Source organism: Ruditapes philippinarum, unplaced genomic scaffold, assembly GCF_026571515.1.
Source record: "Ruditapes philippinarum isolate M1 unplaced genomic scaffold, ASM2657151v2 ctg1159_1_1_1_1, whole genome shotgun sequence".
Lineage (NCBI taxonomy): Eukaryota > Metazoa > Mollusca > Bivalvia > Venerida > Veneridae > Ruditapes > Ruditapes philippinarum.
Genome location: NW_026866302.1, coordinates 26676 through 51252, shown reverse-complemented (window position 1 = coordinate 51252; position 24577 = coordinate 26676). Strand labels below are relative to the sequence as shown.

Here is a 24577-nt window from a genome sequence, read left to right as displayed (position 1 = left end):
CATGATAGTGGCAGTTCTAGTTTCTTTTAAGTTTATAGGATGAATGTATAAGTATTCCTGTAAACATGAAAAGAATAATGTACTGTTACTGTTAAAAAAAGTCAGTACAGTTTTTCTGTTTTCTTTAAATTAGTGGAATTCATCAGCTACTTTTGTTTTGTTACAAAATAGGCACATTTTATGAAACAAAATCTTGTGGAATTTGATAAGCTTGACTTGTGAATATTGATCGCTCTTTACTCAAGTAATTAAATCGATTTGAATTTTAATGAAACATCTACAAATTGTGACATGACAGGGCTTATGTTTTTTTTATCCTTTAATGATTTTGTTGTCTTAAAGTTAATTTACCCCAGGAAAATTTCCAAATATAACTTTCGCCTCATCTGTTTAAATCTTGATAAGTCAATATTTAAGTGTTATGTTTGAAAAATTAAAATAAAAAGCAATTTAATGAAAACATTTAAGATGGTGGAATTATTATTTAATTACTCGTTCATTTGATGATGAAACCTAAATTGTTACTTTGATTTTCTCGGAATTAAGTTTAATTGATGAAAAATTTGCTTTGCACTGACATTTAATTGTAAATGAAAGAACACAAGAACATTATAAATTGCTGAAACTTCTTTAAAAGAGAATACAACCTGTCATTTAGTTGTTTACCACCTCTTTATCATCAAAGAACCAACTTTCAAACCAGATGAAAACAAAAAGATAATTTGTAAATTGAGGCTTTTGCATCGAGAAAAAAATACTCATAATGAGATGTTTTGCATCAAAGTTAACACCTAAGGCAAACAATTATTGCTTCGATTTTAGTTTTTTCCTACTGGTAAGCATTATTCTAAGACTAGATAATTGTCAATTAGAACAAAATTATTTGATGTTTATATACATTTTGTACCAGGTATGTATGTATATAGTTACATCAACACATAAACATGAGGGTTCGTTCATCAAATCTTGAAGACTTAAGATCATTATAGTGATGCTGTGTTATTCTATAAATGTACTGAAGACGCCATTGTTTGAAGTCAATTGCTTGAAGATGGTAATAATTTGTACGTTCTTCTCTCGCTAATGATTTACATTTGTTCAATTTATTTTTCGTCTGTTTGTTAATTGATGAATTTGTTGGTATTTTAAGTTCGTTATTTTATATCGTACAGCCTGGTTATATTGCATACCAGATTTATGCCTTTTTTTTCAAAGTGGAATTGCATGTCTTGGTCAAAGTAAACTCCCTTGATAAGTTGAGTTGATTCGGGATTGTGCCCCTTGTAAAGCTTATTTTAGTGATAATTTTTATGGGTTTTAAACCATACTGTCACTGTAAAGGAAATGTTGCAATTTTTCAGCTTTATTGGCGGGAGAATGACCTCAAGTGCCTGCTTATTATTGTATTTTCAGTCACAAGTGTGCTCATGAGTTGAGTCACTGGGCTTGGATTGCCTCATCGCAAGAATTTATTAAATAGTCCTTGGCGAGATTCAAACTTACAGCAGTGATATGAAAGTGGCTCTGGTCACAGAGGTTCCCGGTGTTTAATATTAAGCATTGCAACCTTAAATGTCAATATAAAATACATGTGTAATGATTGATGTTTACTTGTGCCTCAGAGAAAAGGCTCTAGGGTACCTGAGGTCTTCCTCCACAGTATCTCAGATAGATGTGTACTTTTGTGACTGAGGAAAGGTTTGTAAGGTACCTAAAGTCTTCCTCCACCATATCATATAGATGCGTACTTATGTTCCTGAGGAAAGGTCTTTTTCGACCATCTCAGAAAGATGTGTATTTATGTGCCTGAGAAAAGGCTCTAGGGTACCTGAGGTCTTCCTCCACCATCTCAGAAAGATGTGTTCTTTGTGCCTGAGGAAAGGCACTTTGGGTACCTGTGGTCTTCCTCCACCATCTCAGAAAGATGTGTACTTTGTGTCTGAGGAAAGGCACATTGGGTACCTGAGGTCTTCCTCCACCATCTCAGAAAGATGTGTACTTATGTGCTTGAGGAAAGGCACATTGGGTACCTGTGGTCTTCTTCCACCATATCAGATTGATATTTACTCAATGAACCTGAGAAAATGGACAGAGGGTACCCAAAGTCTTTCTCCACCATTTACAATTGGTCTTAATAATTTTGGGATATGTGACTCTAAATCCCACTTGGTCACTTCTCAGGATACCCTAGCACTGTAAAGATAAAAGAGGACAATCAATCACATAAACAAATTTGATCAGTAAATTATGAGCAGTTATTCTGCATTAAAACTGCATTCAAGACTGTACATAACAAGCATGTAATTTTAAAGTACAAAGAAACATGTAAACAAAGAAGCCTTATTAAAATTCATTGAAATTATTTGAAATAACATAGTTTACAGACAAATAGACGGGGGAATAACAGTTTTTAAAAGTACACTGCAGCACTTTCTTGGGAGAATGTTTGCCAGCAGTTGACATTTTCCTGGAATAAATGATTTGGCTTTATTGACAGGAAGCTCAAGCATTGATTATCCTTATTTGCCTTCGATTTTCCATCCAAAATGGAGACAAAACTCTCCAAATAAATTCTGGTGGTAGCAAATCTAATAATGGGGGTATATTGTTTGCAAGTTAAGTGGCAATTTCTCAGAAATGCCTGAAAATCAAATTAGATGTTTCAATTTGAGAACTTTGTGTACCTTTTAGACTCTATTAATATGCTCGTATTTTTTGTTTAATTTTACTCAAAGCCTTGCGTGTAATGTAAAAGTCAAATTGTGTCATTATTATCAATTATGAAATCCCCTATGAAATGACCTTTGAGCTGTCTATTATAAGATTAGTCTAAATAATCATGAATTTAAGCTTTTAGCTTACCCTTAACACATTGTGAGCTATTGTGATTACAATTTGGCTGGTGTGTGACAAGTGTCTGTCAGTCCGTCTGTCTGTCATCAACTTATCAATTTAAGGACATCTCTTTTGAAACTATTGGGTCAGATTTTATGAAAATTGTCAGAGATGTTCCTAGTATGAAGCTAAAATGATGTCAGTACATATAAGTCATGTTCTTATAGTTCTTTAGGGAAGTCTTCTAGAAGTTAATAACCTTTCATCAAATATTTCTTGACGGTGAATTAAGTGGTGAAAAAAACTTCTGATATCGCAAGTATCGCTGCAGTTAAGATATTTAGATTAAATGCATGCATCCAGTGAGCAAAAAACTTACGTATCATGTAATCTTTAAAGCTAAAGATCTGATAAAACCTCTTCAAGACTTTTAATGGCTTTTTGTGGTACATCAATATTTCAATTAATTAATTAAAAATCACTCAGGAAAATACACTGAAAAACAATAGGTTCATTTTTTGATGAAGTATGGATATAGAATTCCCCTGTTGAAGTAGATTGAGAGAGAAAGATAAATTTGATGCAGGCATGCACTGGTTTCTCAAGCTCTCAAGCCAACACAAGAAAAACAAATGCAAGTTAATAGCACTCAAACAACACAAACAACAATAGACAATGTCACGATAAATGAGAACCAGATTGAATGTAAGCCACACAAGAAAACTACACAAAGTCATGAGAAAAGGACAAATAAATACGGTATCATAATTTTGAAAAAAAACCCCAAAAAACAAGGAAACTATAATGACATAAGATTTAAGAAAACAACACAAGGAAACTATTACACACAGTTTAAAAAAACAACACAAGAAAACTATAAAGCAAGATTGAAGGAAACAACAAGTCATGAAGAATCTAGTAGATGATGTAAGAAATTACAATACAAGCAATCAACAACCACTCAAGAAATATTGCCAGGATTTATTTCACATAAGAAATCAACACAAGAAAATGATAAAAGAAAATAGCACAAAGAAACCACACAATTTAAAAAGAAAATAATGCATGAAGTCCACAAATATCAACACAAGGAAATGAAAGGAAATGATAGAAAGAAAAACTATTGGACAATATTGCAAGAAAATCTCTTTTGAAATCAATACAAGAAATTGGTACAAGAAAACAACAACAAAAAATCAAACAGGAAAATCATGTAAGAAATCGAAAAAATAATACTAAGAAAACAACAAACAGAAATTAAATGCGAATATTGCAAGACTTTCTCAAAGAAATCAACACAAGAAAATTAGACAAAACAACAAATTACTTAACAAAATAACAAACCACAGGAGAACATAATGCTTGTGATCACATAAGAAATTAACACAAGAAAATGATAGAAGGAAACAACACAAGGAAAACAAGCTGGAAATAAAAAAGTCACATACAAGAAACACAAGAAAATCATAAGACAAAGAAACCACACAGGTAAATAATGCAAGAAATCAACATACACATATAAGAAATCAACACATGAAAATGAACAAAGAAATCACACAAGAAAATTATGCTAGAAATCAACACACACATAAGAAATCAACACAAGAATAATGAAACAAGAAACACACTTGAAAAAATGCATGTAGAAATGAAGCCATGTAAGAAATTAACATTTGAAAATGATAGAAGAAAACAACACAAGGAAACCAAGCAGTAAATAAATGCAAAAAAGCCACATACAATAAACACAAGAAAATAAGACAAAGAAATCACGCAAGAAAATAATGCTATAAATCCACAGTCATAAACATAAGAAATCAACACAAGAAAATAAAAAAAAAGAAAACATATTACAAAAAGAAACCACACAAGAAAATAATACATGTTAACCCTTTCCCCCATGAGCATATTGTGAAAAATGGCCATTTTCACTGAAAAGCCTCCTCTTACAAGTTCAAACTGCTATGAAACTATAAAAAATGCTTCAATAATAATCAAACTTGGCACAAAATACATGTTGACTGGACCATTGCCTTTGTAACGACATGCTCAGTCTAAAATTTCCTGTTACCATGGCAATGAGGGGACATCTCAAAATTGCCAAAAATCACTATTTTGCCTCGATTTTTTCCATCAAAATTTATTTCAAAGTGCTGCAACTTCACGAGGGATTGAGATAGAGTCAAAGGCTTTTCAGCGTTGGTTACACGTTACCTTATGATCGACCTGGGGTCATTTTTAGCCTCTCACAAGTCCATAATTTTCATAAAATTATGTAAGAAATCAACACAAGAAAATGAACAAAGAAAACACACAAGAAAATAATGCATAAAATTATGTAAGAAATCAACACAAGAAAATGAACAAAGAAAACACAAGAAAATAATGCATAAAATTATGAAAGAAATCAACACAAGAAAATTATGATACAAGAAAACAATACAAGAAAATATGATCATTTTGAAAAATGTTTTATTAGGTGTTCTTAATTTTCTCAATTTTCGATAGGTTACCATGGTAAAATTTAGTTATGTGAGACTGGTATGCATTATTGCAAAAATAGCAGTAAAAACAGCAGTAAAAAGAACCTGGTTGAAGTTAATCTATTATTTTCAGGAAATATTGGTTGCTTTGACAGCCAATTGCCATATAGCAATACTTAAAGCCAATGAGAAATTGGACAAGTTTCTTTTCTTCTCCCGAGTTAAATTCATTAAAATTTAATGCTTCCTCTAGCTTTATGTATAATTATGTCATCGGAAATAAGCCACAAGTGTGTATGTGACAGGTGTGTGTGACAGCAAATTTGGAAGAATAATGATTTAATTTGTCATTTTTCTGTTTCACAATATAGTTATATTATAATAAGCATGTAAAATGGTAATAATGATATAATTTATTTTAGTAAGTCATATTATGAATTTGCTATAATAAGAGGTTATTGTGTTTTAATGGGAAATTTTAATGAAGTAGCCCTGAAAGGTTTGGAATCACTGAGCCCTGAGCACTGTGGGTTCAAAATCCCAAATTCTGCCATGGCAGCTTGGACTGAATGGCATTTTTTAGCAAGATTGTTTCAAAAAAAGTATCAACCAGCTAGGTAATGGAAATTTTGTGATTCTTCTCAGATACCTGGTTGTGTCAACAAACTTTACCTTAAAAAGACCTTCACCAATAGGGGAAGTGAGAGATCATAGTTGCACAAAACTATTAGTCTCTGATCCATTCTGCAATTGTCAACTATTTCCTTTGTTCATCTCTTAAAGCTGCATTATCTCCAGATGAGCCAAAATATTTCAAGAAAAATTAACCTGAATTGAGAAAAATTTACTGAGATATTTAGTATTAATATTCACAATAAGCTATCTTTGCTTTTCCTTATTTCTTGATCTAATTTTGGTACTTTTCATATATTTTAAGTGCCGTACAAAATAAATGTGTAAATTAACTTCTAATATGTTTACATAACAATATTTCAAGCTTATTATATTTTAATATTTATTTCGTTAATGAGTTCCCCCTTTTCCAGATTTTTTACAGTGTTTACTTTAAAAATATTACAACTAAAAAAAAAAAATAAAAAAAAAACAAAACACTTAATAACACAAGAAACTTTATTTTTAAAATTCATCATGTCCTTTTCCATTTCCAAGGTAACAAATATCTTAATTCATGTACATGTCCATCTTTCTATATTGACATAACCATTCATCATTTTTAGGGAAAAATTTCAAAATTAAAATGTACTGCATGCAAACAGTGCAGACTTAATTATCAGACACTACTAATACACAGTTGCTCTGGTTGAATAGTGATAGAATCCCAGTTGCTGCCAGCAGGAGTTTTTTCCTTTATCTAATTAATTGCAGACAAAATAATTTGGTTTGGTGAATTGTGAAACAACTAGGAATTTGTCAATGATTACCAAAGTATAGCCAAACGTCTACCGGTATTTGTACATCATTAATTACATGTACATGCAAGAGCATGCATGAGTTTGTGTTGTTGTCATGTGCCGTTACATATAATACTGCTGCACTTAATCACTACATATTACATGCAATAAAAAACGGCAAAACATTTGTTTAATTTAATTACAGTTTGTCTTGCATGAATATTACATTTATTTAATATTCATACAGTTCATTAATCAGTGCACTGGTGGAAACATCATCTGGTATCATTCATTTTAAGTGCACGAATTAAATCGTAACAGATTTGAAAACTTCTAAAATCATGAAATTTTCTATCATAACAAAGTATAGAATATTTGCCAATCATTTGAAATTGATAACTTATTTTGGAACACACCATTTTGAAATAGAAAAGTTATCTGAAGTTATGTATCATTAATTGAAATAAAATTACTGGGCTGAATTTCTTTAAATGAAATTGTCCAGCGCTTCCATTTTCTAAAATGTCCATTATAATATAAATTTTGAAGGTAATCCACCAATAGTAAAGCTGACAGACAGACAGACAGACAGACAACTTTTATTATTTCACTCAGGTATCTTAAAGTACAGGTATACAACATAAGCATTGAGGGTTACCAATATGTTGAGGCTATTATTTTGTCCGGTATTAAAAAGCAGGTCCATACCATGGTAAGGTTTAGAATTGAATATAATCACATGTTGTCATACTTACACAGTAAGATCAAGAAACTAATGTGTTTTTTTTTGTGTTGTTTTTTCAGACAACGTGTATCTAGATCATGCCGGTGCAACTTTAGTTTCACGTACCCAGCTTGAGGCTCATCATGCCGACATTCTCGGGAATATCTACGGCAACCCTCACAGCAGAAGTCCGAGCAGTCAGTTGACCACGGATACCATCGACCAGATCAGATACAGGTAAAACTGGGTCATAATTAGGTTTTTACCTTTTAATAAATAGTTCTATTACTAAAGTTAAGTAATTAATAACTACCTTATGTATTTTTTAAATCTAGTTTATTTTAGCTCAATTGTGAATCAAGTTCTTCAAACATAATTATATTTATCCCTATTGAGTCTGCTTCCTGGAACTATTGAACCATCACTGGTGTATTTTTTTTGGCCCCAAAGGAAAGGTTAAAATTTTCATGATTTTTTGGGGTTGAGGGGGCAAAACATTTTTAAAATTTTTTTAAAGGGGCCACTGGATTTGCCCCTTACTTTTCGTTTTTGGGAAAGGCAAAAGAGGAGTCGTTTTTTTAGCCCCTAAGTAATTTTGTTGTGAAAATCCTGTAAATTAAGACAAAATCCATTTAGGTTGTTGAAAACCCCTCCCTGAAACCCAAAAACTAAAACTTACCCATGGCTGTTTCCTCAACCAAAATTATAAAGGATTGTTCTTTTAATAGTATTAGTAACGAATTTACTGAGAAATTGAAAAGGTTTCTGCGACAGAGCGTGGAGTTTGAATATGTTTTAAGAAATTAACTTATAAAAAAAATTTTGTCTTCCAAGATGTTTAAACTTTTCCTTTAGTCAAAAAAAGAAAAACATCCAATTTTACACATTTTCTATTCCTTTGCGTTTCAATAAAAAAAACTGTCAATTTATTAATTGTATTCTAATTACTTGCTTTATACTTATCATCAGGATTACTTCAAATTTTATGAAAAGATTGTCTTTAAAATAAAACAAATATATTCAGTTGTTAAAAGGATCCAAGCATTTTCAATTATGGTTTTAGAATAATGTAGTGTTTGTTGGGCAAATGAAAATCTCAGGAAAAGAAAAGTAAATTAGTGGCTTTTAAGTCTAAATCATAAGATTTCTGTCTTTTTACTCAATGATTGAAGTATCAAAAAAAGAAGCAAAATTGCAACAAACAACTGCTAAATAATACTCTTGTTTGCACAGAGAAGTTCATTAAATTGTTTATTCCATCTTATGTTTGATGTAAATCAAATTTTAATTTTAAAATCTGTGAGAAAATCTTTGAACAAAATGGTTTATAAATAATTTGTTGTAGGTCTTTCTCCCTCCCACTTTGCAGAGCAGTATTGTTACAGTTTCATTCCATTTACCAGAACTTAACTAAGCATTATATTGCAATTGCTTTAGGTTCACCAGAAGTCTGCTGAACAGTAGATTGCAATAGTATTAGGTTTACCAGAACTCTACTTAACAGAAAATTGCAATAGTATTTGGTCTACCAGATCTCTGCTGAACAGTAGATTGCAATAGTATTAGGTTTACCAGAACTCTGCTGAAAAGTAGATTGCAATATTATTTGGTTTACCAGATCTCTGCTGAACAGTAGATTACAATTGCTTTAGGATCAACAGAACTCTGTTGAACAGTAGATTGCAATTGCTTAAGGTTCACCAGAACTCTGTTGAACAGTAGATTGCAATTGCTTTAGGTTCACCAGAACTCTGCTGAACAGTAGATTGCTATAGTATTTGATTTACCAGATCTCTGCTGAACAGTAGATTACAATTGCTTTAGGTTCAACAGAACTCTGTTGAACAGTAGATTGCAATTGCTTTTGGTTCACCAGAACTCTGTTGAACAGTAGATTGCAATTGCTTTAGGTTCACCAGAACTCTGCTGAACAATAGATTGCAATAGTATTTGGTTTACCAGATCTCTGCTGAACAGTAGGTTACAATTGCTTTAGGTTCAACAGATCTCTGCTGAACAGTAGATTGCAATTGCTTAAGGTTCAACAGAACTTTTTTGAACAGAGATTGCAATTGTTTTTGGGTTACCAAATCTGTTAACAGAAAAGTTGCAATTGCTTTAGGTTCACCAAATCTGCTAAAACAATAATGCAATAGTTATTTGGTTTCCCGATCTCTGCTAACGTAATTGAATATTATTGGGTTTTACCAAATTATTTAACAAAGATTACAATGTATTTGGTTCCCAAATTTCCCTGCTGAAAGTACATTGAAAATAGTTTTACTTTACCAGATTCTGATAAACAGTAGATTGCAACAGTATTAGGTTTACCTGATCTCTGCTGAACAGTAAATTGCAATAGTATTAGGTTTACCAGAACTCTACTTAACAGAAGATTGCAATAGAATTTGGTCTACCAGATCTCTGCTGAACAGTAGATTGCAATAGTATTATCTTTACCAGATCTCTGCTAAACAGTAGATTGCAGTAGTATTAGGTCTACCAGAACTCTGCTGAATAATTGATTGCAGTAGTATTATCTTTACCAGATCTCTGCTGAACAGTAGATTACAATAGTATTAGGTCTACCAGATCTCTGCTGAACAGTAGATTGCAATAGTATTAGGCCAACCATAACTCTGTTGAACAGTAGATTGCAGTAGTATTAGGTTTACCAGATCTCTGCTGAACAGTGCATTGCAATAGTATTAGGTCTACCAGAACTCTGCTGAACAGTTGATTGCAGTAGGATTATGTTTACCAGATCTCTGCTAAATAATTAATTGCAGTAGTATTAGGTTTATCAGATCTCTGTTGAACAGTACATTGCAAATGTATAAGGTCTACCAGATCTCTGCTGAACAATATATTGTAGATCTCTGCTGAACAGTACATTGCAATAGTATTAGGTCTACTATAACTCTGTTGAACAGTAGATTGCAGTAGTATTAGGTTTACCAGATCTCTGCTGAACAGTACATTGCAATAGTATTAGGTCTGCTAGAACTCTGTTGAACAGAATATTGCAATAGTATTTTCTTTACCAGATCTCTGCTAAACAGTACATTGCAATAGTATTAGGTCTACCATAACTCTGCTGAACAGTACATTGCAATAGTATTAGGTCTACCAGATCTCTGCTGAATAATTGATTGCAATATTATTATGTTTATCAGATCTTTTTGAACAGTAGATTACAATAGTATTATCCTTACTAGATCTCTGCTGAACAGTACATTGCAATAGTATTAGGTCTACCAGAACTTCTGAACAATAGATTGCAATAGTATTAGGCCTACCATAACTCTGTTGAACAGTAGATTGCAGTAGTATTAGGTTTACCAGATCTCTGCAGAACAGTACATTGTAATAGTATTAGGTCTGCCATAACTCTGTTGAACAGTAGATTGCAGTAGTATTAGGTTTACCTAACTCTGCTGAACAGTCGATTGCAATAGTACTAGGTCTACCAGATCTCTGCTGAATAATTGATTGCAGTAGTATTAGGTTTACCAGATCTCTGTTGAACATTACATTGCAATAGTATTAGGTCTACCAGATCTCTGCTGAACAGTACATTGCAATAGTATTAGGTCTACCAGAACTCTGCTGAACAGTTGATTGCAGTAGTATTAGGTCTACCAGATCTCTGCTGAACAGTATATTGCAATAGTATTAGGTCTACCATAACTCTGTTGAACAGTAGATTGCAGTAGTATTAGGTTTACCAGATCTCTGCTGAACAGTACGTTGCAATAGTATTAGGTCTACTGTAACTCTGTTGAACAGTAGATTGCAATAGTATTAGGTTTACCAGATCTCTGCTGAACAGTACCTTGCAATAGTATTAGGTCTGCTAGAACTCTGTTGAACAGTAGATTGCAGTAGTATTTTCTTTACCAGATCTCTGCTAAACAGTACATTGCAATAGTATTAGGTCTACCATAACTCTGCTGTACAGTACATTGCAATAGTATTAGGTCTACCAGAACTCTGCTGAATAATTGATTGCAGTAGTATTATCTTTACCAGATCTCTGTTGAACAGTACATTGCAATAGTATTTGGTCTACCAGATCTCTGTTGAAGGCAGTAGATTGCAATAGTATTATCTTTACCAGATCTCTGCTAAAACAGTAGATTGGCAGTAGTATTAGGTTTACCAGATCCTCTGCTGAACAGTAGATTGCAAAATAGTTTTTTAGGTCTAGCCAGAACTCTGCTGAATAATTGATTGCAGTAGTATTATCTTTACAGAAGATCTCTGCTGAACCAGTAGATCGCAATAGTATTAGGTCTACCAGATCTCTGCTGAACAGTAGATTGCAATAGTATTAGGCCTACCATAACTCTGTAGAATAGTAGATTGCAATAGAATTATATTTACCAGAAATTTGCTTAACAGTACATTGCAATAGTATTAGATCTACCAGATCTCTGCTGAACAGTAGATTGCAATCATATTAGGTCTATTAGAACATTGATGAACAGTAGATTGCAATATTATTATGTTTATCAGATCTTTTTGAACAGTAGATTACAATAGTATTATCCTTACTAGATCTCTGCTGAACAGTAGATTGCAATAGTATTAGGTTTACCAGGTCTCTGCTGAACAGTAGATTGCAGTAGTATTAGGTCTACTAGAACACTGATGAACAGTAGATTGCAATATTATTATGTTTGCCAGATCTCTGTTGAACAGTAGATTGCAATAGTATTATCTTTACCAGATTTTATCTTTACCAGATCTCTGCTGAACAGTAGATTGCAATAGTATTAGGTCTACCAGATCTCTGCTGAACAGTAGATTGCAATAGTATCAGGTCTACCAGATCTCTGCTGAACAGTAGATTGCAATAGTATTAGGTTTACCAGATCTCTGCTGAACAGTAGATTGCAATAGTATTAGGTCTACCAGATCTCTGCTGAACAGTAGATTGCAATAGTATTAGGTTTACCAGATCTCTGCTGAACAGTAGATTGCAATAATACTTAAGGCTTTATATCTCTGCTGAACTGCATTTTGGTGATTTCTGGTTTTTCAGGAATACAAAATTTAATGCTTATAAGGTGATTTTTTTGGTCCTCATATAAATACAGGGAGAGGCTTTTTTGTTTTCATAATAGTGCATTAAGTAGATATATAGGTCTTCTGCAGCTATTTGTCTGGAAAGGTGCCTAAATCCAAGTCATAACTATGATAATGTTTCCTAAAACTTAACAAAATGGTATGAAAAATTCATTATAATTTATGTTCAAATTGTTAAAAGGGCCTGAAAGTGTCATAAAGTGTTTGTTAAATACATAGAAATAATGTAAGTGTGTTTACAAGAGTCTGTTTCAATATCTTCAATGGTTAAAGAAATAAATAATGCATAAACAGACAGTTTGCTAGACAGCTTTTATCTATTTTATTCAATGTAAGTCTTTTTGAAAGATAATGAAAATTAAAAGTCTCAAAACTGGGTTTTTTAATCAATTATAGGAAAAAAATAATAATAATAAAAATAAATGGAAAAAAAATCACCGAAATCTTATATCTTGTTAACACTTCCTAATGTTTATAAAAAATGTAAAAACAAAATTAATATCATGTTATTAATCTATAAGACTAGAAAATCAATTTTTGTTTTAAACTGTTTTAATTAATTTGATTCATAAAGAAAGGGTTAAACCCCTGTCACACTAGGACGGCGTTTTCACGGCGTCCAAAGAAAATTCAGAACGCCAAGGTGAGCGCAGTAAGATCGCAAACATCGCCACAGCATCGCCGTAGCATCGTCATGGCATCGCATAGAACGCCGACCAACGGCGTGCATTTTGAACATGCTCAAAACAAACGCCGTCACTCGGCGTTCTAAAATGAGCGCAGTAGCATCGCAGTAGGGACGCAGTAGCAACTCAGTAGCATCTCCTACAACACAACAGGAGCGCCGCGAAAGCGCAAAAGAAACGCCGAATGAACGCCCTGGTTATCCATGGCGCTTGTACGGCGGTTGTGCGACGTCTTTACCGCGCTTAAACTGCGTGTGCACGGCGCTTTTACGGAGCTTTACGATTTCAACGCAGTGTGAGAGCGTCGTATGAGCGTCGTAAATGCGCAGTGAAAGCGCAATGAACATCATAGAAACGCAGTCCTATCGTAGACAATCGCCAACTAAAACGCCGTCGAAGCTCCGTAGCATCGCCATTATCGCGGTGAGGACGCCGTGAAGACGCAGTGAAGTCTTCATGACATCAACAATATCACATTTTTTATTGCGATCTCGCGGCGCTTTGTTAAATTTAACAATGTTACAGTTTCATTCCATTTACCAGAACTTAACTGAGCATTATATTGCAATTGCTTTAGGTTCACCAGAACTCTACTTAACAGAAGATTGTAATAGTATTTGGTCTACCAGATCACTGCTGAACCCGTAGTTTGAAATAGTAAAAAATTTTCCAGAACTCTGCTAAAAATAGTTTGGGGCAATATTTTTTTGGGGTTTTTCCCAGATTTTTCTCCCCTAAAACAGTAATTAAATTGCTTTAGGATAACAAAAATCTTTTTAAAACAGTAGTTGGGCAATTGTTTAAAGGGTTTAAAGAACTCTGTTAAACAGTAAAATTTGAAATTTGGGTTTTAGGTTACCAGAATTTTTGAAAGTAGATTGCTATAGTTTTTGTTTTAAAACCAGACCCTTCGGGGCGGAAAAGTAATTAAAAATTTGGGTTTGGGTTTCAACAGAACTCTTTTTGAAAAAGTAGATTGCAATTGCTTTTGGTTCCCCAGAACCCCTGTTGAACGGGTAGATTGAAATTGTTTAGGTTCACCAAAAATCTCTGAACAAAGATTGCAATAGTTTTTTGGTTTACCAGATTCTGCTGAACAGGGGTTTTAAATTGCTTTGGGTTTAAAAAGATTTTGGGCTGAACAGTAGTTTGGGAATTTGGGTTAAAGGGTTTTAAACAAAAATTCTTTTTGAACGTAGTTCCCAATTTGGGGCTTTTGGTTCAAAAACTCTTTTTAAAAAAGTAGATTGAAATTTTTTTTTTAGGTTCACCCAAAAACTTTTCTGAACAATAGTTCCAATAGTTTTGGTTTACCAAAATCTCGGGGCTGAAATTAGATTGAAAAATTTTTAAAGGTTTTTCCCAGAACTCAAATTAAACAGAAGATTAAATTTAGTATTTGGTTTTACCAGTTCTGCAAAACATACTTTTGAAATAGTTTATTTTTTTACCAGATATCTGTTTAAAACATAGTTTTGAAACAGTAAAAGGGGTTTCCCTTGACTCTGCTGAACAAAAAATTTAAATAGTATTAGGTTTCCCAAAACTTTTAACCTTTAACAGAAGTTTTGGAATAAAATTTTTGGTCAAACCAGATCTCGGGTGAACAGTAGTTGCAATAGTTTTAAATCTTTCCCGGGAATTCTGCTAACAGTGGGTTTGGGCGTAGTATTCTTTTTTACCAAACTCGGGCTAAATAATTGTTTGGGGCCAGTAGTTTTAAATTTTTTTACCAGTTCTTGCTAAACATTTAGATTAACAATATTTATTGGGTCTCCCAAGATTTTTGGCTAAACCCGTAGATTGCAATATATTGGGCCCAAAACCAAAATTTCGGGGTTAAAACAGTACATATTGCAGTAGTTTTTTAGGTTTACCAGATCTTCTGCTGAACAGTGGCATTGCCAATAGTATTAGGTCTCTACCAGAACTCTGGCTTTAACAGTTTGATTGCAGTAGGTATTATGTTTTACCAGGATCTTCTTGCTCAAATATTTGAATTGGGGGCAGTAGTATTAGGTTTATCAGATCTCTGGTTTGAACAGTACATTTTGCCAAATGTATAAGGTCTACCAGATCTCTGCTGAACAAATATATTGTAGATCTCTGCTAAAAACAGTACATTGCAATAGTATTAGGTCTACTATAACTCTGTTGAAAAGTAGATTGCAGTAAGTATTAGGTTTACCAGATCTCTGCTGAAAGCAGTACAATTGGCAAATAGTATTAGGTCGTGCTAAGAACTCTGTTGAAAAAGAATATTGCCCCCAATAGTATTTTCTTTACCAGATCTCTGCTAAACAGTACATTGCAATAGTATTGGGTCTTACCATAACTCTGCTGAAACAGTACATTTTGCAATAGTATTAGGTTTCTACCAGATTCTCTGCTGAATAATTGATTGCAATAATTATTATGTTTATCAGATCTTTTTTTGAACAGTAAAATTACTAATAGTAATTATCCTTACTAGGATCTCTGGGGGCTGAACAAGTACATTTGCAATAAGTATTTAGGTCTACCAGAACTTTGAACAATAGATTGCAAAATTAGGGCCTACCCAAAACCGGAACAGTAAGATTGCGAGTTATTAGGTTTACCAGATCTCTGCAGAACAGTACTGTAATAGAAGGTCTGCCAATAAAACTCTGGTTGAACAGTAGATTGCGTAAAGGACACGCTGAACAGCGATTCAATAGTACAGGCTAAAGCCAGATCTCTGCTGAATAATTGATTGTCGAGAAGGACCAGATCTCTGGAACATTACATTGCAAGTATTAGGTCTAAGATCTCTGCTGAACAGTACATTGCAAAGTATTAGGTCTTACCAGAAACCTGCTGAACAGTTGATTGCAGTAGTATTAGGTCTACCAGATCTCTGCTGAACAGTATATTGCAATAGTATTAGGTCTACCATAACTCTGTTGAACAGTAGAGCAGTAGTATTAGGTTACCAGATCTCTGGAACAGTTACGTTGGCAATAGTATAGGTCTAAAACTCTGTTGAACAGTAGATTGCATAGTATTAGGTTCTACCAGATCTCTGCTGAACAGTACCTTGCAATAGTATTAGGTCTGCTAGAACTCTGTTGAACAGTAGATTGCAGTAGTATTTTCTTTACCAGATCTCTGCTAAACAGTACATTGCAATAGTATTAGGTCTACACCATAACTCTGCTGTACAGTAACATTGCAATAGATATTAGGTCTACCAGAACTCTGCTGAATAATTGATTGCAGTAGTATTATCTTTACCAGATCTCTGTTGAACAGTACATTGCAATAGTATTTGGTCTACCAGATCTCTGTTGAACAGTAGATTGCAATAGTATTATCTTTACCAGATCTCTGCTAAACAGTAGATTGCAGTAGTATTAGGTTTACCAGATCTCTGCTGAACAGTAGATTGCAATAGTTTTAGGTCTACCAGAACTCTGCTGAATAATTGATTGCAGTAGTATTATCTTTACCAGATCTCTGCTGAACAGTAGATCGCAATAGTATTAAGGTCTTTACCAAAGATCTCTGTTGGAACAGTAGATTGGGCAATTAGTATTTAGGCCTACCATAACTCTTGGGTTAGAATAGTAGATTGCCAATAGGAAGAATTATATTTTACCAGAAATTTGCTTAACAAGTACATTGCAATAGTATTAGATCTACCAGATCTCTGCTGAACAGTAGATTGCAATCATATTAGGTCTATTAGAACATTGATGAACAGTAGATTTGCAATATTATTATGTTTTATCAGATCTTTTTGAACAGTTAGATTACAATAGTATTATCCTTACTAGATCTCTGCTGAACAGTAGATTTGCAATAGTATTAGGTTTACCAGGTCCTGCTGAACAGTAGATTGCAGTAGTATTAGGTCTACTTAGAACACTGATGAACAGTAGATTGCAATATTATTATGTTTGCCAGATCTCTGTTGAACAGTAGATTGCAATAGTATTATCTTTACCAGATTTTCATCTTTACCAGATCTCTGCTGAAGCAGTAGAGATTTGCAATAGTATTAGGTCTACTTAAGAAAACCGCTGAACAGTAGATTGCAATAGTATCAGGTCTTCCAGATCTCTGCTGAACAGTAGATTGCAATAGTGTCAGGTCTACCAGGAATCTCTGCTAACAGTATATTGCAATTGTATCAGGTCTACCAGATCTCTGCTGAACAGTAGATTGCAATAGTATTAGGTTTACCAGATCTCTGCTGAACAGTAGATTGCAATAGTACTTAAGGCTTTATATCTCTGCTGAACTGCATTTTGGTGATTTTCTGGTTTTTTCAGGAATACAAAATTTATGCTTATAAGGTGATTTTTTTGGTCCTCATATAAATACAGGGAGAAGGCTTTTTTGTTTTCATAATAGTGCATTAAGTAGAATATATAGGTCTTCTGCAGCTATTTTGTCTGGAAAGGTGCCTAAATCCAAGTCAAATAACTATGATAATGTTTTCCTAAAACTTTAACAAAAATGGTATGAAAAATTCATTATAATTTATGTTCAAATTGTTAAAAGGGGCCCAAAAGTGTCATAAAGTGTTTGTTAAATGCATAGAAATAATGTAAGTGTGTTTTACAAGAGTCCTGTTTCAATATCTTCAATGGTTAAAGAAATAAATAATGCATAAACAGACAGTTTGCTAGACAGCTTTTATCTATTTTAATTCAAATGTAAGTCTTTTTGAAAAGATAATGAAAATTAAAAGTCTTCAAAAACTGGGTTTTTTTAAATCAATTATAGGAAAAAATAATAATAATAAAAATAAATGGAAAAAAAATCACCGAAAATCTTTATATCTTGTTAACACTTCCCTAATGTTTATAAAAAATGTAAAAACAAAATTAATATCATTGTTATTAATCTATAAGACTAGAAAATCAATTTTTGTTTTAAACTGTTTTAAATTTAATTTGATTCATAAAGAAAGGGTTAAACCCCTGGTCACACTAGGACGGCGTTTTTCACGGCGTCCAAAGAAAATTCAGAACGCCCAAGGTGAGCGCAAGTAAGATCGCAAACATCGCCACAGCATCGCCGTAGCATCGTCGTGGCATCGCATAGAACGCGACCAACGGCGCATTTTGAACATGCTTCAAAACAAAACGCCGTCACTTCGGCGTTCTAAAATAGCGCAGTAGCATCGCAGTAGGGACGCAGTAGCAACTCAGTATGCATCTCCTACAAACACACAGGAAGCGCCGCGAAAAGCGGGCAAAAGAAACGGCCGAATGAACGCCTGGTTTATCCATGGCGCTTGTACGGCGGTTGTGCGACGTCTTTACCGCGTTTAACTGCGTGTGCACGGCGCTTTTTACGGAGCTTTACGATTTCAACGCAGTGTGAGAGCGTCGTATGAGCGTCGTAAATGCGCAGTGGGAAAGCGCAATGAAACATCATAGAAGCGCAGTCCTATCGTAGACAATCGCCAAACTAAAACGCGCCGTCGAAGCTCCGTAGGCATCGCCATTATCGCGGTGAGGACGCCGTGAAGACGCAGTGAAGTCTTCATGACATCAACAATATCACATTTTTTATTGCGATCTCGCGGCGCTTTGTTAAATTTAACAATGCCGTGCAAACGCAGTGAAAGCGCATTCTAGTGTGACAGGGCCTTAATGAATTGCATTTTCATATTTTATTGATGATTCTGAGAACATTACACATTTAACTCGCAATAGCAGGTGTCAAGCACTGTGAGGCAGCCATAGAAAGTTACCATAGCCATAAAAAGTTATAATGTACTTCATCTGAGTGTTGTTAGCTCACCAGAACCAAAGGTTCATGGTGAGCTATTAGTATCAAAAGGGGATGCTGCGGCATCTGTCTTCCGTTGTCATGCGTCAGCATTTGTCTTCTTCTCCTCTAAAACTGCTGGGCAGATTTACCTCAAACTTGGTATGTAGCATCCAAGAACTAATCAATGGATGACCACCAAACTTTGTCTGTAGCATTCTTAGGTAGTCTGTTATCAAATTTATTCATATAAATTTGATTGGCCCCTTTTGGTGTTGCTACAGCTAAAAATAGAAAAACCTTTAATCAGCCTCTTCTACTGAACTAATCGATGGATGATCACCAAACTTTGTCGGTAGCATTCTTAGGCAGTCTTTTATAAAATTTGCTCTGTTATTTTGATTGGCACCTTTTAGGGGTCACCAGAGCTAAGGGTCTAGGGCAAGTTCATTTGAAAAAAATATTTCTAACACCGAAAAGCAGTTGTTTCTGGTCTGCAATTCAGGGCCATATTATGGCCGTCTTGTTTTATACTTATCATTTGGGATCATTGATTCCACTACTTTAGTTTTTAAGGATTGAATCATTTGGTTACTATTGACTTTAATTATTACTGAATAATGGCTCTTTATTAAGAAATCTGCATAAAAAATCTTCTAATTAAGACTAATTCTGCTTCTTAAGAAGATCACAAAAAATGGTTGGTGTGAAATTGAGCATTACGTTGCATATACTGAAAAAATATTTTGTTCAAAATTCCAACAAATTTCTGAAATACTGGCAAAATCTTAGAGACTGGATACAATGTAGTGACATTTTGAGGTTAATAACATCAAACAAACAGACTTATTAGTGGAAACTGATGACTCTTTTCTGTTCTCATGATTTGTTAGTTTTAATGAAGTACTAAAGGAAGAACAAAGCAAGTTAATTAATAGATGGCGTATGGAAATAGAAAAGATACATTTATAAATGTCAGTGTCTGTGCCAACCTCTTATTAAGGAGGTTCCCAATTTGTAAATTCTATTAATATATTTTATCAAACTTATTTTTTTTTCATTTTCAAACAAAATACAAAAATTTTATATGTCTGAATTGAAAATCTAGTATTAGCAGTTTTGAGTGAGTGCAGAAAATGTTAAGGGTGCAACAAATGAATTATTAATCAAAGCATTCACCCGCCACAGCATGCTCAGGGTGACCTTTTTAGGATCGTTGATTGTCCGTCCACATTTAGTTCGTTAACACTCTAGCGGTCGCATTTTTGCCTCAATCATCATCAAACTTGGTCAGGATGCTTATCTAGTTGATAGCTCGGATGAGTTCGAACATGGGTCATCTCGGATGAAAAACTAGGTCACAGGAGCTAAAAATAGAAAAACCTTGTTAACACTCTAGAGGTCACACTTTTGCCTCAATCATCATCAAAGTTGGTCAGGATGCTTGTCAAGGTGATAGCTTGGATGAGTTCGAACATGGGTCATCTAGGATGAAAAACTAGGTCACTTGAGCTTAAAATAGAAAAACCTTGTTAACACTCTAGCAGTCACATTTTTGCCTCAATCATCATCAAACTTGGCCAGAATGCTTGTCTAGGTGATAGCTCGGATGAGTTTGAACTTGGGTCATCTCGGATGAAAAACTAGGTCACCGGAGCTAAAAATAGAAAAACCTTGTTAACACTCTAGCGGTCACATTTTTGCCTCAATCATCATCAAACTTGGTCAAGATGCTTGTCTAGGTGATAGCTTGGATGAGTTAGAACATGGATCATCTTGGATGAAAAACTAGGTCACAGGAGCTAAAAATAGAAAAATCTTATTAACACTCTAGCGGTCACATTTTTGACACAAGTGTCATCAAACTTGATCAGGATGCTTGCCTAGGTACTTGCTCGGATGAGTTCGAACTTGGGTCATCTCGGATGAAAAACTTGGTCACACCGCCCAAATATGGAAAAACCTTGTTAACACTCTAGTGGTCACATTTCATCAAACTATGTCAGGATTCTTGTCTAGGTAATTGCTCGGATGAGTTCGAAATCGCATGTGAAACTAGGTCACCGGAGCTAAAAATAGAAAAATCTTGTTAACATTCTAGTTGCTACTGTTTTGATCCAAGTATCCTGGAAATTGGTCTGAAAGTTTGTTTTGATGATTTCTAGGTCAAGTTTGAATATTGGTCACCTGGGTAAAAAACTAGGTCACACTGCTCAAATATGGATAATCCTTGTTAACACTGTAGTGGTCACATTTTTGACTCACCTATCATGAAACTTGGTCAGAATGCTTGTCTAGGTAATTGTTCGGATGAGTTTGATGGGTCAGGTGAGCGATCTAGGGCCATCATGGCCCTCTTGTTTATTATCTTGGACCCTGAAAGTAGTGTATAAGGAAGTATCACATTGTCAAATCTTTGTGCTCTTCTACCTTATTAAATATTGTATAGTCTTTTGGCTATTGTCATTAATTCTATGTTTTAATTAAAAAAACTGGTATTGCAGTTGCTCCAAGAAGCCAAACCGCTTTTTCTTTCAAAATCTTTTTATAGATATCGCTTTTCTAGCAATTTTAGTCCTTGACACACTGGTATTATGTCGTCAGTCATTTTAGCCTGAGACTTCTCCTATACTATCATGGTGATAGGAATGAGGTGTCAGGAATGACAGAAATTATTGTCTTCTTATTTCCCTGAGAGTTAGTGTTATAAGCTGTAGACCTTGTTTCAGTGTTCACCTTGAATTAATTAGTAAGAATTATATAGCTTATGATTTCCATAAGTTTTCTCAAAGAAGCGCAGCTCATAGAAATTTATAAAAAAAACAAAACTTTTTTGGCCATTTTGTCTTTGTCTTTTGGTTCATTGGAAATCTGCAGAATTATTGCATCATGAAATTAAAGCAAACTTTTCAGTCTGGGATCTTTTGGATTTTGGCAATTGGCATAGTTATAGTGATTTTTATTTTGTATGGAAGTAAAAATACTACTTTATTTACATTTTGCTTTTTAATGACAAATAATTTCGCAAACAGCACAAATTTCTTCATATAATGATAGGTGTTTAACATGCTCTTAAACCATTACTTAAACTTTATAAAACTCATGTTTGGAAAAAAATACATCTGTATTGGTTTGTGAGGCATAATGTGCCTTTAAGGATTTAATAGTAGTCACGTGATCAACAACTATCCATATGACGTCACACATAAGTGTGACGTATTAATTTGTTCTCGACTTGTTCAGGCAACTCCAACTCCAAAACTCCAGTAGTATTTATATGAATATATTTTCAGGATCCTCGAGCATTTTGGGACAACTTCTGATGAATACTCAGTTATATTCACAGCTGGCTGTACTGCTGCCTTAAAACTGGTTGCCGAGACCTTTGATTACCATGGCAACGAGAGTTGTTCTTGTTCTTGGACTGATTGCCATGGCAACAAGGACTGTTGTTGCAGAAGTGAAAAAAGTAGTTTGACTTCTTCTTATATCCATAGCAACGGTTGTGATGGGACTTTTGATGCCACAGATAACAGAGAACAAGTTAAAGATTCAGAAAATGAGATGCAAGCCTCAAGTCAGATGAAAGAATGTAAACAAAGATGCAATAAAAGAGGAAGTTTTAGCTACTTACTAGACAATCATACCTCAGTTCAAGGTATGAGAGAGATTGCATTTGAAAAGGCTGGCTGTGTTCAATGTTTAGACTGCGATTCTAAGGACGTTATCCACGTGAAAAATGTTCTTCTGAGTCAGCAAGGCAGTTGTTCTGCAGGAAACCACTTATTTGCTTACCCAGCACAGTCAAACTTCTCAGGGAAAAAGTATCCTCTTCAGTGGATTTCTTCAGTGCAAAAAGGTCAAATGGAGTGGCAGACGACAAGTCATGATTCAAGGTCAAGGTCAACTCATTGTCAAGGTCGTTTCTATACGGTTCTGGATGCAGCAAGCTTAGTCAGCACCTCGGCACTGGACCTTGGAAATGTGAAACCAGATTTTGTTGCTCTATCATTTTACAAGATGTTTGGGTATCCCACTGGTTTAGGTAGGTCCCAAAAACATTCACCCAACTTATTGAAGACAGCTTATGTTGATATTGTTGTGCCCCCACTATAGGGGAAGAGCATTTAGATTTACCCTTGTCTGTCCGTCCTTCCCCTAGCATTTATGCACCTGGGATTTGGTTTGTGTACTTTTTCGGCATTTGTAGAGTTTTTGCCCTTGACTTAGTAAAAGATTTGCAATTTTCAACTTGTGTTGAGTGTAGCCCATAAAAATATTTGACCTAGAGTCATTAGATTGACAAAACAGTGGAGTGTTGGGGCACCCGTATCCTATGGACACATTTGAAGTTGATCTTGTGCTATCATATTACCACTTGAATTATGTATGTATAATACTGATGTTTCACCAAATTGTAACCTTTGATGTTTCATAAACTTAGCTTCATGCCTAAAGATGAGCCAAAATATTTCAAGAAAGTCAAACTTGAGCAAAATGTACTTAGATTCTGAAAAAAGTAAAGGATTCAAGATTCAAGCAATAATTTGCCTATTGTGTTTGATAAATGCCTGATTTTGCAGCATTTTTAGCTCGACTATTCGAAGAATATGAGAGCTATTGTAGTCGCCCCGGCGTCGGCGTCAGCATCCGCGTCAGCGTCTGCGTTGGTTAAAGTTTTTTGTAAAGTCAGATATCTCAATTATTGCTTGAGATATTCAATTGAAACTTACAATACTTATTTATAGTAACAAGGTACATCAGATTGACAAGTTGGATAACTCTATCTACAATATTGCCAGAATTATGCCCCTTTTTAACTTAGAAATTTTGGTTAAAGTTTTTTGTAAAGACAAATATCTCAATTATTGTTTGAGATATTTAATTGAAACTTACAATACTTATTTATAGTAATAAGGTACATCAGATTGACAAGTTGGATAACTCTGCCTACAATATTGACAGAATTATGCCCCTTTTTAACTTAGAAATTTTGGTTAAAGTTTTTGTAAAGACAAATATCTCAATTATTGCTTGAGATATTCAATTGAAACTTACAATACTTATTTATAGTAACAAGGTACATCAGATTGACAAGTTGGATAACTCTGCGTACAATATTGACAGAATTATGCCCCTTTGAAACTTAGAAATTTGGTTAAAGTTTTTTTGTAAAGTCAAATATCTCAATTATTGCTTGAGATATTCATTTGAAATTTACAATACTTTTTTATAGTAACAATGTACATCATTTTGCTAAATTGCATATCTCTGTCTGCAATATTTGCAGAATTATTTGCCCCTTTGAAACTTAGAGATTTTGGCAAGGTCTTCAAAGATATTTACTTGAAACTTTACACATGTACTTAGGGTTATAATTTGAGGGTCATAATTGTATGTCACTGACCAAGTTCCATAACTCTATCTTGCATTAAGGCTGATTCATATCCCCTTTTCTACTTAGTCTCTTGGTTAATGTTTACATGCAAGTTTTACATATCTCAATAACTATTAAAGATATTTATTTAAAACTTCACATATGCATTTAGGGTCATAATTGTAGATCACTGACAAAGATCCATAATTCTATCTTGCATTTAG

General features: G+C 34.1%; 1 protein-coding gene across 1 annotated transcript in view; it reads left to right on the top strand.

The window, feature by feature from the left end:
* The window catches only part of LOC132732062 (molybdenum cofactor sulfurase-like), a 44791-nt gene extending 21684 nt beyond the window's left edge, over positions 1-23107 (top strand). Inside the window, exons 2-3 of the mRNA XM_060718408.1 lie at positions 7535-7691; positions 22270-23107. Coding sequence (XP_060574391.1) covers positions 7535-7691; positions 22270-23092 — 980 coding nt within the window. The 3' untranslated portion in view covers positions 23093-23107. The remainder of the gene's footprint in view (positions 1-7534; positions 7692-22269) is intronic.
* The last annotated feature ends 1470 nt before the right edge of the window (positions 23108-24577 follow it).